Here is a 17,050-nt window from a genome sequence, read left to right on the forward strand (position 1 = left end):
TCCTACAATCGCCCCTGACCTCCGGCGGGTGCCCCTGAGGCCCCTAGAAGAGGGTTATTCATCTCTGGAGCCCAGCCCCCCATCTTCTAGCTCCGTCTTACTTTTTCAATCTCTGTCACCGCGTCTCTCTGTCACTCTCCGCCCTGCTCTCTGTCTCTCAGGCTGAATGGAGGGGTCAGTTCAAAGGGCTGCAGGCAGAGCAGAGCGGGCTGCTCGCCATGTGCCTGAGGCTTGAAGACAGGAGTGGATCTAAAAGGTGTGCAGCCTGTTTTTTATGCTGCAACACACTCCAGCTCAGACACAGAAACAGGTGCTGCTCCTCGCTCTTCCTGCTGAAGGTGCATAGCTGAACTATTTAAGGATGAGACATACTTTAGTGATGAGTGTTACAGGAACATTTACAATGTGAATACTTAAAACACCAGAGAGAGTCTCATCAGGTATTCTTGTTTCATTTTCTCCTCCTTTTCTGGGACATTACAACACAACCTATGTACCTATACCTTTTTGTTTGGCACATTCCCTCTGAAGATCCTAAACACTGCTATAGTAATGTAGAAGTTCAAGAAAAGTCATTGTCAGTCTATTAATAATTCAGTTATCCTGTCATTACAGCCAAAAATATAAGTCTGAATGAAGAGAAGTGTGTAAGAAAAATTGTTGACACAACATTTCTATCTCTTCAGTCTTGAGAATAGGGAGCAAAGGGAGCAAATAATTTGTGCTTGTTATGAACCTACATTCTCTTGAGCAGGGGTGTCCAACCTTCACTATCAAAGGAGCCATTTTTCTTCATCTCACTTGGATTCATGTCATGCCAGAGCCACAAAATCTACTTTACCTTCCCCAAAAGGCCATAGCTGTATACAATTCAAACATAGTTAAAACATATTGAATAATTATCCAAACAAGACGTTGGCTTGAATGTGATAACATTTATTGATGATGTCGCTCGACGCATCAATTTTCATTGTCTGCTAATTTCCTGCTATCAAGAATTGAGCTGGCACTTTGGCAGTTAAATGAATCCATCCACACAGAACCAAAATCTGTGTCTTCTTCCAGATTTATCATTTTGTAGATTTAGTTTTCTTACAGGGATGTAAAAATTAGGGTTAGCACAGGTGCATGGAAAGTTGGTGGCCTGTTGATGTTGTAGGAGGTGAAGTAGAGCGGAGGGGTAGGCATTAATGACAGACGGGATGAATATTTGTTGAAACAACATGTAAAATCATGACATTATTTAGAGTCAATGTCATCTTTGATACTCTCTTTGAGAAAAATAAAAAAAACTCTTTATTTCAATTATATTTTTTCCACGCTACAAGGAGCCTCTTCAAAGGAGTCAAAGAGCTGCATCAGGCTCCAGAGCTGCAGGTTAAAGACTAGGGCTGAACAATTTTGGAAAATATCTGATTTTGAGCTTTTGGACCAATATTGTGATCACATTTTTTTTTCATTTTTTTAAATCTATTTATAAATCTATTTATTTATTTATTTATTTTTTATTTATTTATTTTTAGTTATTTTTTTTTTTTATTATTTATTTAATATTTTTTGATTTTTTGATTTATTCTTATTTATTTATTTTTTATCTATTTTTATTTATTTATTTTTATTTATTGATTTATTTATTTATTTTATTTTTTTTTTTTTTGGGGGGGGGGGGGGGGGGGGGGGTATGTGTTCTGCATTAATTGCTAAACACCAGCAATAAATCCTTCTATAGTATGACCAACATGACAAAGAATACGGTCAACCCTATAAAAAAAATTTCCTAAATTTTCTCTTTTGTTTCTTAAATTAAAAAAAAAACCCGAAATTTATTATAAAAGAAAATGTACATTTTTTCCACTTAAACACAAAAAAGTATCAAAAATTGGTACTGCTCAGTACCAGTACCGATTGCCAGGTACCAGGTATTAGCACTGTACCATTTTAAATGTAAAAGGGACCCATTCCTAATAACATTGTGGTATTGGTTTCAATTCAATTAATTGTTCAGCATTATTTTAGACCCCTGCTGTATGACTTACAGATAAAAAAAAAACAGGATCAGCAAATGCAAACATTTCCATGCGACTTGAAATTCAAAAACTGAAGGAAAAGTCAGTGATTTAACAACTTCCACAGACTCATCCTGCGACTTCTTCTTCTCCTCCCTCAGATGCTCAGGTAAGACAGAAACACAAACCGGTGCTGCCTCTACTCTTCCTGAATACCAACATTTTTCAATGCTGAGCTTCACTTCCAGGAGGAGTGTGGGAACATTTACACCAGTCAGTTTCTGCTCGGATTTTAGAATCAGCAGAGCTACGCAAATAAAGCATGCACCTCCTTTGAACCCAGCAGAAGAGCTGTGTGTCAGAAGTTTTAGAATAAACCAGAGGAAACGCAGAGACATAACCACTTCGTCAGACCTCTGAAGCTCCTAATGTTGTGTATTTTTATTAAAACTGTTGAAAATCCTCCATTTAACATCCATAATACTGCACTTACCCTGCCTCTGATGCCACATTCTGTCTCTGGAGCTGTAAATATGAGGAGATGTGTCTTACAGTCAGGGTGTTCTCAGATGAGCAGTGGTTTTAGAGTCAGAGGATCATCTGATTGAATCAATGACTTTCTTACAACTATGTCTTTGTGCGTTATCCCTTATAAGCTCATAAACTCTCAGTTTTCAGCCTTCAGCAGCATAGAGACATCATTTTCTCTTTATATGTGAATGTCAAACAGATACAGAGACCATTTCAAAACCTCTGAAAGATTCTCATCAGCCCATCAAAATCCTGCATCTTTGGATGTGATGTTTTCCTTTTGAGTTTAGCTCACCAGGACTACTGGATTAGAAAAAAATATCCCTAATCTGAGCCAGATTATGATAAAGAGGGTGGGTGCTTAGATGTAACACTCACTGACACCTCTCGGTTTGATTTCGGGAGTTGACTTTAAAAGCGTCCTCACTGCTGCTCTCACAGAAACAGAATAATGAGTGTTAGAAAAGGAGTAATGAGTCTTTTAGTCCTCTGTCTCTACATGCTGTAAATCACACAGCATGGAGGAGATAGAGAGAAAAATGAAGAAAGTCTGAACAAATGAATGAATGAGAGGAATAATAAGAGAGCAAAAAACGGGACAAAAAGGCAGCAGAGGAGAAGCAAAGGTCCGAAGCTGCTCATTTCCATGCCTGTTGACTCTTTTGACCGCTCAGCCCGTGTCTGCTGCTGTCCCCTCTCGTCTCCTCTCTCTGCTCTGTGCCTTTTGCCTCCTGGCTCTGGACAGAAATGGGCTTTAGAGCTCGTCTGAGCTTTGAAGTCCTTTGGGTTATCAGCCAAGCGTAGCGCTGTACCTGCCAGCCATCTGTGAAGGGGCCGCCAGCAGCCACCTATCGCTTCACTTCCCTTCCATGACCGAGAGGGGCCGGAGCCAGAAGTGAAGAGGGTGGCAGCGACACACGGTCCACGCTGGCTGACCGACCACACATGAAGGAGGCTGTGGATGTGTTTAGTATATACCATAAAAAAACTGCCCTTTCTGCCTCTCATTTCACTGAGCACTCACTCCTTCCCTGCTCATTTTAATACCCCTGTAAACACTCCCCCTCTCTGTCTCCACATCACCCTCCCTGCACGCCTCGTTCCCGAGGAGAGGAGGAAAAATGTGGAGGTTATGAGAGGCTTTGATTAAAAACTGCGCACCATTTTTCACGCCGTGCTTGGTATAATGTGAAGAGACAGTTAGGGATCTTTTGTTTAAATGAAGTGGCTGTGAGGAGAGGAGCTGCCCTCACCATCGGCTGGAGCATCATCTGTTGTCTGCGCAGCGTTCAGAACTTTTTGACTCGTAACGTTCGGAGCTGAAAGGCCAAAACAAGCTGTGATAAACACAGCAGCAGCGGCAGCAGCTCTTTTCCAGAGTGTGCAATGTCAAAAGCTCTTGTGCGGGTGGACATTATCACAAACAATAGGATTAAGACCTGCGACAATGTGCACCACAAACAAGCTGCTGGTTGGGTTTAGGGGGGTTAGTGATGGCAATAAATAAGACAAGCTGGGCGGGAGAGGGAGAGGCGGGAAGTGATGGGGGGCTTTTTGGGTGGGGGTCATGATTACACAGAACAAAAAAGCTACAGTAGATAGACCTCTTCTCAGACACAGCCTCCAATTACACAGCACACACATACACACACACAAACACACACACATACGGTGGGGGCTTCCAATCTGGCCATCAGGCTGTTGCTGAAGTGTCACATGGGCGCCATGTGTGCTGGCCAATGGCCTCTCGGCTTATCAACAAACAGAGCGGGATGGAAGGACAGATAGAGAGATAGAAGTGGGGGTGGGGCGGGGAAACGTGTGGAGGGTGAGGGGTCACCGGCAGAGATGATTGCGAAGCGAGCGTGGGTATAAGCTATAGGGGCATGACGCAGATCATGCGCCTGCCGCTCTGTGTAATATTATTAACACAGAGGAGAAAAGGTGTGACACCTGCAGCGTATGAAGCGCTCTTTATGCCGGAGGAATCTCTGTAATTATTGCTTAACAGGCACAAGCTCACAAAGGCCTCATTCACTGCGAGCTGTGTTGAGGAGCAGTAAAATGTGAACCTTTGTTTGAACCGAGGCTCCTCAGCAGATCAAAGCACAGTGTCAAAAGGTGCAAAGACTCTCAGCGTCATACTTTTTTTCATTGATGCGAGCCTCATCCCTCGCCGTGAAACACACTCTCTGCTTTTCTTTGAGCAAGAAGTGTTTATTTAAATTGAAGATGGATATTTATCTTTTTTTTTTCCTCTGCGCTCTGATCTTCAAACACTGTGCTGAGCTGTGGAGCACTTTCATGAAAGCCTGAGGAGTGCATGGAAAGAATGGGCGCTGTGTGATTACATCACTCAATCCTGGTTTAAATATACGAAGCATCCCAGTTAAACAAGTGCACAGAGAGAATTTCAGAAATAGCTCACAGCTTCTTAGTCCGTGTCTCATGTTCACCTGAGTGCAACATGCTCCTTCTAAGTTAACCAAGCAGCTGACTCCTCACTAATTAGCATGAGGAGGCTAACAGCTAACATCATCAAATGTTGTGACAGCACAGTCACCTCCATCCACAGTTAAATCAACCCGTGCAAAGACAGCATTGTGATAAATTCAGTTCAGGCAGCGTGTTTTTGTTTTACAGATGTTTTAACTACAATTAATAACAAGAGTCTTTTTCAAATTGAGACTTTATGAAAAACGTTCACTGCTGCGTTTCTGGCTTTGTCTGATGACACGGGAAGCATGATTCCTGGGTATCAACTGATACCAATTACAGTGGTAAATAATAACCTACATGCCCTACTGCTGTGGATAAGACTGGTAATGTTTTGGGTAAAAGGCAAAAATGAGTTTGTAGAATTGCTAAGTTAATATTTATTTAAATTATGAAATACTTACATTTTGTACCATCAAAACAATTATTCAGAAAGTATACAAGTTCTTTTCAAATGTTAAACTTTTATACCCTGCAGACCCAGTAATAAAGCAAAAACATAGAGGTAACATTTCAAACCAAGTAGCAAAGAGCGCTAGTTAGATTAAAAAAAAGGAATAGAGCTGTTTACCTGGATCATCAACATTGATCTCTTCCAACCAATACCAATCCAGCTTTGAGGGGCACTGATACAAGAATAACTGATAATACTGATTGGTTTTGGTGCAAACCCCAGTTCTTGACATACCTGATTAAATTGATGGTGGTTGAGGAGTTTGCTTTTGCTCCTCCTCGCATCATCTTTGATTTAGCATCATTGGTCAAGCAACTTCTATACAGGGACGAAACAGTCTGTGAAAACAAATCTGAACCTTTGGTTTACCTGACTTGGTTTGGAGCGTGTATAGTTCCTATCATACGCATGCACCATAGACTGGACGTAGTCTCCAGGACGTCACCCGTCTGTTCCTGATACTGTGAGATAAAACCAATCCACGGACACAGCAGCATTGGTTATGAAGCCGGCTGTGAGCTTCCTGTCAGGGCAAACTGAGCTGTGTCTCTGATTGGACAATCAAACAATCCTAATAACTTCTAAACCACAGTTAGAAAAAAAATTCACCCACTGTACAGTGTGTGCCGATGGAGCGTTTTGAACCCAAACCATTTTTTTAACCTGTACACTTTTCAATGTCCTAAAAGTATGGGGTTTTTTTTTGTTTTTGTTTTTTTTACTGGATGTGTACATGACCTCCTGTCCTTTCTGCAACAGCCTCAAGCAGATTCTCAACGAACAGCGACTTTTAGCACTTCATTTTTCGAAGCCACACTGTTGCCCGGTGTACATGGCAAGCAAAGAAGACGGTATCAGTCTGACCTCTATTTGTCTCTTCTGGGTCACTTTTTGTCTGTTATTTTTACAGTTATAAAAATAAACTTATATTAAAAAAGGATTAATTAGGACACAGTTCATTTGTAGTTCTAAACATATTTACTTTTTTACATGCTTTGTCTCTCCCACGATTGTCAGTACTCTTTTCCTACAGCGTTCTGTGACAGTTACATGCAAATGTCTTATTAGGCAATTTAGGCAATGGTGTCTTTAGGAGACCTTTTAGTGCCTCCTGGGAAAGTCAATATTCCACTGAAGAGTTGGCATGTTGAAACTAGTCGCTTTTCACCAAAGCTTTAATGATATTATTAAATGGCAAACTGCCTCATTCTCTCAAGTTGTACACACATGGCATAACTCTGTTGATGGTGGATTATTGGGATATTTTGTATTCTGGGGTGTTAAAAACAACAGTAAACCAAACTGAAAAACGTGACCACAAAACGTTGAAAAGATCCAAACTGTGGATTAATTGCACCGTTCCATCCCTGGTCCATACAGCCAATATCTTGTTGCTTGTTGTTACTGCTATAGCTGTCAGTGCATAACCAATGCATCGTCTTATCTATGGAATATTTTGCATCTGTCAGTACTTTTGTCTGCCAAACACTGAGTGTTTTCACCTCTTAAAAAGGACAGGTGAAGCAGAGAGCTGGGACAGACATGCAGCAAAAAGTCCAGACCAGGTTTTTATGTAACACTAGACTCAACTGATGACCAGAAAAAGTCAAATGAGGAGTCAGATAAGAGTGTAGTCCACCACATTAAAGACGTTTTCATCAGTTTGACTGATTGGTTAGAGAGGCTGTTTAACAGTCTGGTAGGTAGAGTGGGTGTAGGATGCCTGTGCCTCTGGTTTCCTCTGTAACAGAGCCTGAAGTGGTTTAACTGTTAGAGCCAGAGGCAGCTGTTCCACACAAGCTGACACCATACACAGCTCGAAACAACAGCGCAGGGGGGAAAAGGCCTTCACACATGCATGACAACCAACACGGAAATGCCTTGTGTAAGCATTCAGCAGGGCTGAGGCTCCATCCAGCAGCCCCCCTCTCTGCCCCCCCCCCCCCCCCCCCCCCCCCCCCTTCCCCTTCGATAAAAACGGACTAATGTCAGCAACTGATGTGGTCTCCCGCTTTCAAGGACCTCAGATCCGGCTCTCAGCGTCCTTTCTCACAGAGGTCTGAAACATATGGCAGAAGCACTAAAATAGAAGCCTTTCTCACTGAACAGAAAACGAGAAATATAAAAAAGTCCCGTTGCATCTCAACTGAATATCCTCCACCCAAGAAAAAGAAGCAGAAGAATGATGAGCTGGAGCGCTGCAGGCAGATTTACTCCAGAGAAATTTGCTGAAAAGCTTATATGAAGAGTTGAGGCTGTTGAAATAGCCAGAGGTATCTGCTCATATTCAAGGCTGGGCCCTCTTGTGTCAGACTGGCCTCTCCTAACCTGTCATTTCAGCTCAGGCTGACGTTACCCTCTCCACCTCCCCCCATCTGTTTCCAAAACCCTCAGATCACACCTGTGAACTATTTGAGAACATCAGAGAGCTTGCATATTCCCCCGTCTTTAACCCAGAGCCGCGCACACACACACAAAACTCACATTCTATCTCCCTCCAAAGCCTCGGCTTCTTCCACTAAACGCTCCAACAAATCAATAGCAAGAAGAATCCCCCAACACTGGATTTCACTTCCTTTTCAGATAGGAAGCTTTGAATAATGCAAAAGCGATACTTGTAAAGGCAGCTTATCCATTTTCATAACCCTTTCTGAGCAAAGCGTCTTCCAAACAAGTCATGAGGTTATGCGTCAGGTCAGCGAGCAGATCAAAGCGGCCGCTGAGTGAAAGTGAAAAACAAGAGATAAACATTCACGAGGCACCTACACAGATTTGAGGAGTGATGACTGTTGCTTCCTCTCAGCTATTTAACCATCAGCCGTTCGCTCTCTTCCTCCCTCCAGGCCTCTTTTTATCCACGGCGTGGACGCTGAAGACCTAAACACACCACTCTGCCTGTCATAACAGTCAGGAAGTAAAAGACCCTCCTCAGCCCCCCTGACTCTGCCATGAGGTGGGGCCCTGACCTGGCCCCCAAAGGCCCCCGGGGTTCTTCCTGCAATTCTAATCAAAGTTTAAAAAGCTGCAACCTTGGACTCTAAGCCGGGGTCGCGGCCTGTGAGGAAGATATCAATCAAGCATCTCCAAACAAGCGTGAGAGGAAGAGGAGGGAGTCAGAGCGGCGGATTGTGAGAGTCCGGATCTTTCTGTCCTCCTTTTCCCAGAGGATGAACTTTCCCCTCTACCTGCAGAGCAGGAGGTAATTCAGAGTCACATTAGCACATTACAGCTGTGTGAATGGATAAAACATTAATCTGATTGTGATGCCGCAGCGCCTATCACCACCATCATTATCAGCTGCAGCCTCTGACTCATACTCTACCTCTTTTTTTTCCCAGGCAGGAGTAAATGAATCCTCTCTGGAATCGACTGGTTGACCTGTGATCCACCATGAAGTCGCCCTCCTGCCCGGTGCCCAGCTCTGCAGCTGTCTAATCCTCTCACAGGCCTGCTCCACAAATGGGAGATGGCACATGTGTACAAGTCACACAGAGACACATGCACACATGCAGCTCACTGCAACATTCATATCGAGCTGAGGGAAAAAAAATAAATAAATAAAGCACAGGCAGGGTTTGGCTGTGTCTGAATATTAGCTTTTCCACAGCTGGGGGCTGCTGGACCTGCTCCGATCATCAGACATCCATCAAGGTGTCAGTTTGCGTTATGAGACCGAGCTCCCAGGGTGATCAGAGCGCTGCCCGGCCTGCCAGCAGCCCGCCTGATGGCCTTCAGTGTGAGCCAAGACGGACCAAAAGCAAACATGTTGGAAAAAAGAAGGAGGAGGAACAGGGACACAAATTCACATGAGCTCTGTGTCCTTTATCAGCGTCATTAACATTCCTGAAAGTATGAAGTATGGTGAAACCAATCATTCCTCTTCAATAATTCTGAAAGTGTAATAAAGTTCAGAAAACAAAAACAAATGTCTGCAGCTTTTCCTCAACAAGCTCGACTGGAAGCGATCAAAGGAAGTAGTTAATCTGTAAGATTTGTGTTATTAGTTTTTCTGTAGCTGAGGGGGTGAGTAATCACCATAATAGCCTGTCTAAGTCTACACAGAAGACCCCCCTTCACTCTGAGGGAACTGGATTTTCCACCAGAGACTCTGGTCATTTCCACGACTGCTCCACATAACAGCGCGCTCCCCAGCACCGAGGAGGACAGGCAGGGTAATTAATTCCCCCAGCCGCCTCCTTTTCTCTCCCTCTCCTCCTCTCCTCCTCTCTGTGGTGAAGGGAAAAGCCGGGGAATGTAATTTACACTAATTACCTTTTGCAAAGGAGTCTCATTTCAACTTTTCTTTTCATGTTGAAGCGACGTCGTCTGGGGCTATGCCTCCGAGCTCCAGCACCATGATGAAAATTTACTATAGCATAACTTCAGGGACAGAGGAGAGCAGTGAGGAGTGTGGAGCCACCTGAACATACTGCAGCCTGTCATTTGACCTCAATATTCACATTCTTATGTGTCACTTTAACTTTGTGAATCATACTTTTTAAGTAGTTTTCTTTGGAGATGGTTGTGAATAGAAGAAAGGGGGTTCCCTGTAACACCAGCAGAGGGACTAAAGAGTAGATAAAACACATTTCACATCATGCCTCTTTAAATTGAATACTTTTAACATCATAAGTCAATATTTATTCATGCTACTGTTAACTTTGCAGGAGCTTGTGATCTGCATGGAAGGCTCTGTTTGCTCGGAGTTAACCCGACAACGCAGCGTGTCAGCAGGCTTCAGTGCTCCTGCATGATACATTTACTACAGCTGAATTTAATCACAAGATTGCATGCAAATGCATAATACTGAAGTCCCTGTTTGATCAGAGTGTTTAATCTGTTGGTAATGTGTGTGTAGTTGCAGAGGGAGCAGGCACTAAAACACCCGATCCTGCACCGGTTAGAATGGGCCGCTTGCTTTTGTTTAACGTTAATAACCCACCTTTGCAACCACACACCCCCAAAATAACACATCTGCGAGGATTGCATTGTCAAAGCGTTGAGGAAAAAAACTGAATGACAGGAAATAATTTCGAGAAGCACGCGGGGTAGCGCTCTCGCAATTGGATTAGTCACAGCTACAATGCTGCAGCGATAGCGAATATGCAGGATTTAGCTTTCCTGGGAGAAATATAAGACAACTGAATGAATTCTCCAAAGCAATGAAACATGTTGAGTCTGACAGTTTGCAGATTGGCGTGGGAATAATTGGGAATAGGAGGAGAAGGAGAGTAAATAAAGGCGAGACTGGGACCGATCGGTGTCCGACCTTCTCTTACTCTACCTCTTTCTGTCTCTATTTTCAGTCAGATTTAAGAACAAAACCAACGCGTCCAGGTGTGTGGATACACACACACTGCTCTATGCCACACAAATGCACGTCTTTGACCCTTCTCACAGCCAAACAGCGCAATTTTAACTGACACAGCTCACAATCTGACTCTGCCTCCACTATGATCCCTTCGCTGTGACCAGCAGCTCCATAGCACAAAGCTGCAGGTGATTCCTCAGCCTGCTTCTTTAAGGCTGAGGAAATGTAAATAAATCCCCAAACCCTGTGTGTTTAACGATTCTGACCAAAAGAGGAGAAGGTGCAACGCATCTCTGCCTCCGGAGCAGCCGCAGTTCAATGGGCTCACAGTGATACTGTCTGTTCAGTGCACAGGGGAGGAAAAACAGCACATCTTCACAAGCATCTTACCTTCGTATACAGGGGCCATCGGTGCAAGGATTTCTGTTATTCATGGCAAAAAATAAAGCGAGATTTCTGCTCAAAACTCAATGAAAATCTGCCATCTTGGAACAGTGATGAGAGAGTCGCCGCGGTCTCCTGCATTACTGGCCCGGTTCATTAGTGAGGAAAATGCTCATAATTCATATCCAGGCGGTAGAAAACGTAGAGTCCGAGGCGAGGGGAGCGACCGAGGAGAGGCTGCAGCTCAGATCCGACCTGCGGGCTGTTTCTGGAGGCTCCGAGGACGAGCCGCGATGACAGGTTTACTTCAGCTATTGTGCGACATGTCTGTGGAGTGAGGAGTCTCTGCAAAAGTTGCAGTGGTCAGAGCGCAGCGAGTTTGGTGTACAGTGAGAGTCGAGCGCCGATCGAGTCGATGCGGGGAGTGAGGAGCTGCATCAACGTCAACTCCACGAGAGAGCACGTCTGATCTGACTACAATTTACACAGTGAAGTCATTTTTTTTTTTTATAAACGATTTGGAAAAAATAACATTTTAGCTTGAGAATGACGCAAGACAAATATTATTGGATTGGTAGTATCCTACAGTTAGTCATGATTACTTCAGATACACATTTTAGACGTGAGTGATTGGCAGAGGGCAAAGAGAGTGATGAATAAACGTATGACTTAGAATGAAACAACCTGCTACACAAGGTTAAAAAAAAAAAAAAAAAAAAGATCACCAAAGTTACAATGAGCTCAAAGTACCAAAAATTGCAGTCTACATTATTTTTTTTTATTCTGTTAAAATGATTTTAAAAATTGAGGCACAGGACTATGTGGGGAATCTTGAACTGTTAGAACTTGAACTGTATTGAATTAAATAAACATTTCTTTAAAAAAATGTTGCTAGCTTGGATTAAAAAAATTAAAAACTCAACGTTTATAAAGTATCTATGAAATGGTGTAATGCTTTTTGAAACAATATTTCAATAAATCATGTTTGAAAAGCACATTTGCTTCCGGTACAGATTTTTTTGAAGGGCAGGGAGAAAAGAAAAGAAATAACAACTCACTTTAGCCTAATTTATTTTTCTTTGCCACCAAGTTTTGAGCAACCAAGGGGGCACTTTATGACATGTTTTTCAACAACTGGGCAAAGGGCACCCCCTGGTCTCACCACTGTTTAATGACAAATTAAATTGTATGGTTGGACTTTATCACTACAAAAGTCCTGTAACAAAGGCACTGCCTGGCATGAACTGGACCTTGAACCTGACAGTCAGTCCTTTCACCTTACATTACTTATATTACTTAATACATGTGCATGTTAACATATACATTTTTAGTGTGAAAGAAAAGATTTTTTAGTTATTTTCAGACATTTTTCTCGATAATATTTTTTCTTCTGGGAAACTTTAGTGTGACAGGTCCTGATGCTTAAGCTCAACCACTAAAAAATAATTTAAAAACAGAGTTAAACACACATCAGTGTCAGTGATAATGTCATCTTTGTTTGTTGTTGTTTTATCAAACCAAATGATGTCTCTTCCTCTGAGAAAAAGCCTAAAAGGTACCTGCATCACTTCTCCTAACTGTTTTATGTAAACGTGACAGGAACGACAAAAAGGTGGGGTCACTTTAAAATGACTCATTATTTTCATAATTAATGTAAAATCAAGTTTTAGTCAACCTGTGTAGAGGATAACAACTCACACTAAAAAATAAACAGGGGCAGGTTTTTATGCAAGTGTAAATTTCATGATAATTAAACTGCTGATTTGCAGCTGATGTGCTGGAGACAGGACAGTTTTTTGGCTTTCTCAAGTTAAGTAAAGATTCTGACATTTAAAAAAAAAAAAAAAAAAAAAAAAAAGCAACTTTCCTACTCCTTTACTGTACAAGTCACAGAAATCAGTCAGTTTACAAGTTAAGGTTATTTTTGGATTATTTATGTTTTTTAATGTAACAACTCCAGGAGAGATGCTGTATGTTTTATTTTATTTTATTATTATTATTTTCATTTTTTTGTTGTTGTTGTTTTTATTTTGTCCCAGCGTTTATTACTAATATAATATGAATCAAACTCTGTTTGTGTCAACAGTCAGCATGTACTTGCAGCCTTATTATGACCATAATAATTAAAGCCCAGTATTTACTGTTAAGAGTAATTTGTCTTGACCAAAAAGCGATGAATTCACTTATAAATGTAAACGATGTCTGATTTTTCTCCCTACGTCACTACCATACACGTTGTTCACCTACAGCTGCTGACATTGTTGTCAGCCGTGCAAAGTGCATCTGTGCTCGATGTCTCTGCGCTCGATTGGTCGGGCCTGCGTGAGGCTGAAGCGCTCCTACAGTAGGCTGCTACAGTATGACGACATGAGATTTGCACAGAATGAACTGGAGCGGAATCGGATTACATAGGCTCACACAAATGTGAGTAATCTGTCATTTACCAGCGACACTAAAATGCACTCGCAGCTGTATGCGAGGCGACCTCTAAATTAAACATGCCGATTTGGTCACGTGGGCGGGGTTTAATATAGCTGTGCATTAGAGCAGAGCAATTTCATCTATAGCCTGAAGTACACCCACTAGAACACAGGCGAGAAAGCTCTATACTTAATGTGACCGGGGAAGGATTTGCCGTCATTGTTTTGGAGGCAAAAGACATAAAACAGACCCTATGGCCTTTCAAACAAAGTCTTATTCATGGAAAAGTTCATGACTGTGAACAAATCAGTGAAAGCTAGTCTGTCTATGGCTCACACTGTGCATGCTCTGAGCCATGAAGCTCTGCAACGGGTTATGCAATTATTCAATGAGTTTAAGTACAGCCTGCAGCCTGTGCACACATCATATAGAGCTGACCCCTGCATGACCAAGCTGTGACGTAACTACAGGACAAGTGCAAGAGTAGGTCTGTCCTGCAGAAACCCTGGGTGCACAGCGTTTAAACATCACATAGGTCAGATCTTCTATCAGACATGTATTTTGAAGTCATTAACCTGCAAATATCTGTCTGGTTCTTTTTAACATCAGAGCCAGCAAAAGCTCATGCATGCAATGATACTTTCTCACAAAAATAAATAAATAAATTTGCAGTCTGGTCAACTACAACAGTATGTTTAACTCCATCAGTAATCTTTCCAAGAATACAGATGCTTAATGAGTCTACATAGTTTCATTGTTGTTACTCATAAGGTTTGCATTGCTGTAATGTTTTGCTGTTGCAAGAGGCTGGAGTAGGAACAAACCAGCAGGTTCTGCAGTTGCAAACATTGGGCAACAAGGAAAATGTTCATATTTTCTTCAATGTTTGCTCTGTAACAAAATGTAATAGGTGTCTGTCTGTTCTGTGAATAAGTCTGTGGTATTCAAACAGTACAGGACCACATTTGGAAAAACAAACCCATAAGTATCAATTAGCCTTTATTTAAATAACACAATTTTAAAATGAATGTTACTTTACATGAAAAGCAGCTTCTGCTGTACTGTAACTTTCTAAAAGTCCAAAGCAGAGCACTCTGCAGCTTAGCACATAAAGACATCCATCATCAATCATTAAAAAAAAATTATTCAGCACCTTTCATAAAAATCAAATGCAGTTTAAGTTATTTTTACAATATTTTTTTTACAATGATAACAAAACGTACGGAAAATAATTTTAAGTGTTGACTAAAGCACCCCCAAATAATAAGATATATAAAAACATTTGAAAAGTTTAAAAACAATTCAAAAAATCAAAATGAAAATAGAATTATAAATAGTTAAGTTAAATGAATAAATAAAAAGTGTTCAGATAAAGGTTGAAGATAAATAAAAGGACTGAAAATACAACATGTTGAGTTCCTACGTAATAAAAATAATACATTTAAGAACATTCCAGATAAAAAAGTTGGTCTCTAGTTGATGTTTAAAAGTTTCTTTGGCCCCGTTTCCACCAAGCAGTCTGGTTTAGATCAGCTTGGTCCTGTTTTCGTTTCCACAGCCAACTGTGCCCCCTGGTGGTAGACTCTGTGTAAGCCAGATGCCGATAGCTGCATCAGTTACATAACAGCGTGACGCCATATCAGCGGGATACAGTGTACCCCGCTAATAAATCCAACAAAGAAGTAAAACGTGATACAGTAAACAAAGAGCAACAATGGGAGCATTTGGTCTTCTTTGTGATTTCCATGTGGCTTTTTGATATAAAGCACAATCAAGCTTTGTTTCAGAGAAGACTGTGTGCCGCCAGGAGAAATACAGCCACTGCACAGTAAGTGATGATTCTTTTGACTAATCAACAGGCTGCAGTGTTGTAGCTCTGCCTTCAGGGATCAGATCAGTTTAGTTTTGCACCCCTTTGCAAGGGTCCCAAAAAGTGAGACGGCTCGTCCCGGTAATTTGGGGATCTGTCCCAGCTGTAAAATGTGTGATGTGCCAAGACGAATCAAAGTGAATCAGTTGGTGTAAACGGGGCTTTTGTTTTCAGGTCCTCAAGTTTCACAAGCAAAATACAAGTTTCTTTTAAACAGCAGAAAACTGACAGGCAACAAGTGAAACAACAAGATCAATGGAGTACCAATAATAAGAGTAAAAGTATCCTTTTCTGGTTAAAGGAACAGCAAGACAGCTCTAGGATGAAGGATTTTAAACTATTTTCTTGATTCCATGGGGACCCAGTGCAGAGAAACTACCAGAGATGTGCTCTTTCTCTTTCTCTCCTCCTAGCTCTCGTCAGACTCAAGCTGCAGCATCTTAGACCAGCTGAAGAGTCGTTTGGGTCCAAGCGGACATCTGAAATTTCAGATCTTTCTTCATACCTTTATTCAGTGAGAGAAATCTTATTTAGAGATGAAGAAACACACTTTCAAAACGTTTTGTGTATTCACTGTTGCAAGACTGTGTTCACTCTCAGTTTTGAAAGTGCACACTCGGCTAAAGTCAAACCAGGACGCAGCTGTGCAAAGACGTTTCTCAACAGTTTGGGAAACAACGTACAAATACAGTGTCACCCCTCATTCTGTAACTTTGAATAAAACCAAGCATTTCTTTACAGTCGTTACAGAATGTCTGAAAACTGAATCGGGCCGTGAAGTTTGACAAAAATTTGCTCATGGACCTTGAAAAAAAAATCTGAGAATTTCAGCCCATCAGATGAAGAGGCGGCCTTTTACAGTTGAAGACACTTTGATTGATACTGAGAGATATTCTGGATATCAACACATACATCGTTTCTGTGCAGGGATTAGAATGACAGAATAACAAAGCTACAAAAGAAGCCTCTTTGAGCAAATGTAGAGTAATGCAGTATCACTAAAGAAGTGAAAGTTCAGTCAGGAAGTGTTGTGGTTTATCGTCACTGTGTTTTATTCACTCCTCCATGCATGCTCTCTCCTTTCTTATGTGGTTGTTTCCATCACCGATCCCTGCTGTCTTTTTTCTACAATTTGGCTTTCTATTCCTGCAGCTCATTCATGCCATTGTTTTTCACAACTCTGCATCCTGTATAACCACCGAGCTTCATCTCATCAGCTTCAGGCTCCACCATAGACTGTTCACTATATGGACAAAACTTGTAAGTTTAAGCTTTGTTTGTTCTTACTTAGTATGCATGTGGCTTCTGGTGTTTCAACAGACAGCCTCAAGTGGACACTCAATGAACTGCAGTTTTTAGAATTCTGAAAGGTTTCCTATTTTAAGACTGGAGTTTGCTGCTCATGCTACAGCCTACAAGTTTTTTTTTTTTTTTTTTTTTTTTAAAGAACTTCTTCGTCCATACGACAGTGCAGAAATGGTTAAAAAAAAGCCTGCATTTGCATCTATAACCAGTAAGGTGGGAGAATGTGTTCTCAGTCAATCAATACCAAAAAAAAACATTGTTTACATCATAGA

The 17,050-nt window shown here is 41.5% G+C and overlaps 1 protein-coding gene across 3 annotated transcripts in view; it reads right to left on the minus strand.

The window, feature by feature from the left end:
• hipk2 (homeodomain interacting protein kinase 2) overlaps positions 1 to 11,560 on the minus strand; it is a 120,156-nt gene extending 108,596 nt beyond the window's left edge. For all 3 annotated transcript variants that reach the window (XM_074677315.1, XM_074677314.1, XM_074677313.1), the window contains exon 1: positions 11,189 to 11,560. In XM_074677315.1, the coding sequence (XP_074533416.1) occupies positions 11,189 to 11,207 (19 nt within the window). In that variant the 5' untranslated portion in view covers positions 11,208 to 11,560. The remainder of the gene's footprint in view (positions 1 to 11,188) is intronic.
• Between the last annotated feature and the right edge of the window lie 5,490 nt (positions 11,561 to 17,050).

The sequence above is a fragment of the Halichoeres trimaculatus genome, unplaced genomic scaffold (assembly GCF_033239565.1).
Source record: "Halichoeres trimaculatus isolate MK-OKI-2021-1 unplaced genomic scaffold, fHalTri1.1 fHalTri1_scaffold_10, whole genome shotgun sequence".
Lineage (NCBI taxonomy): Eukaryota > Metazoa > Chordata > Actinopteri > Labriformes > Labridae > Halichoeres > Halichoeres trimaculatus.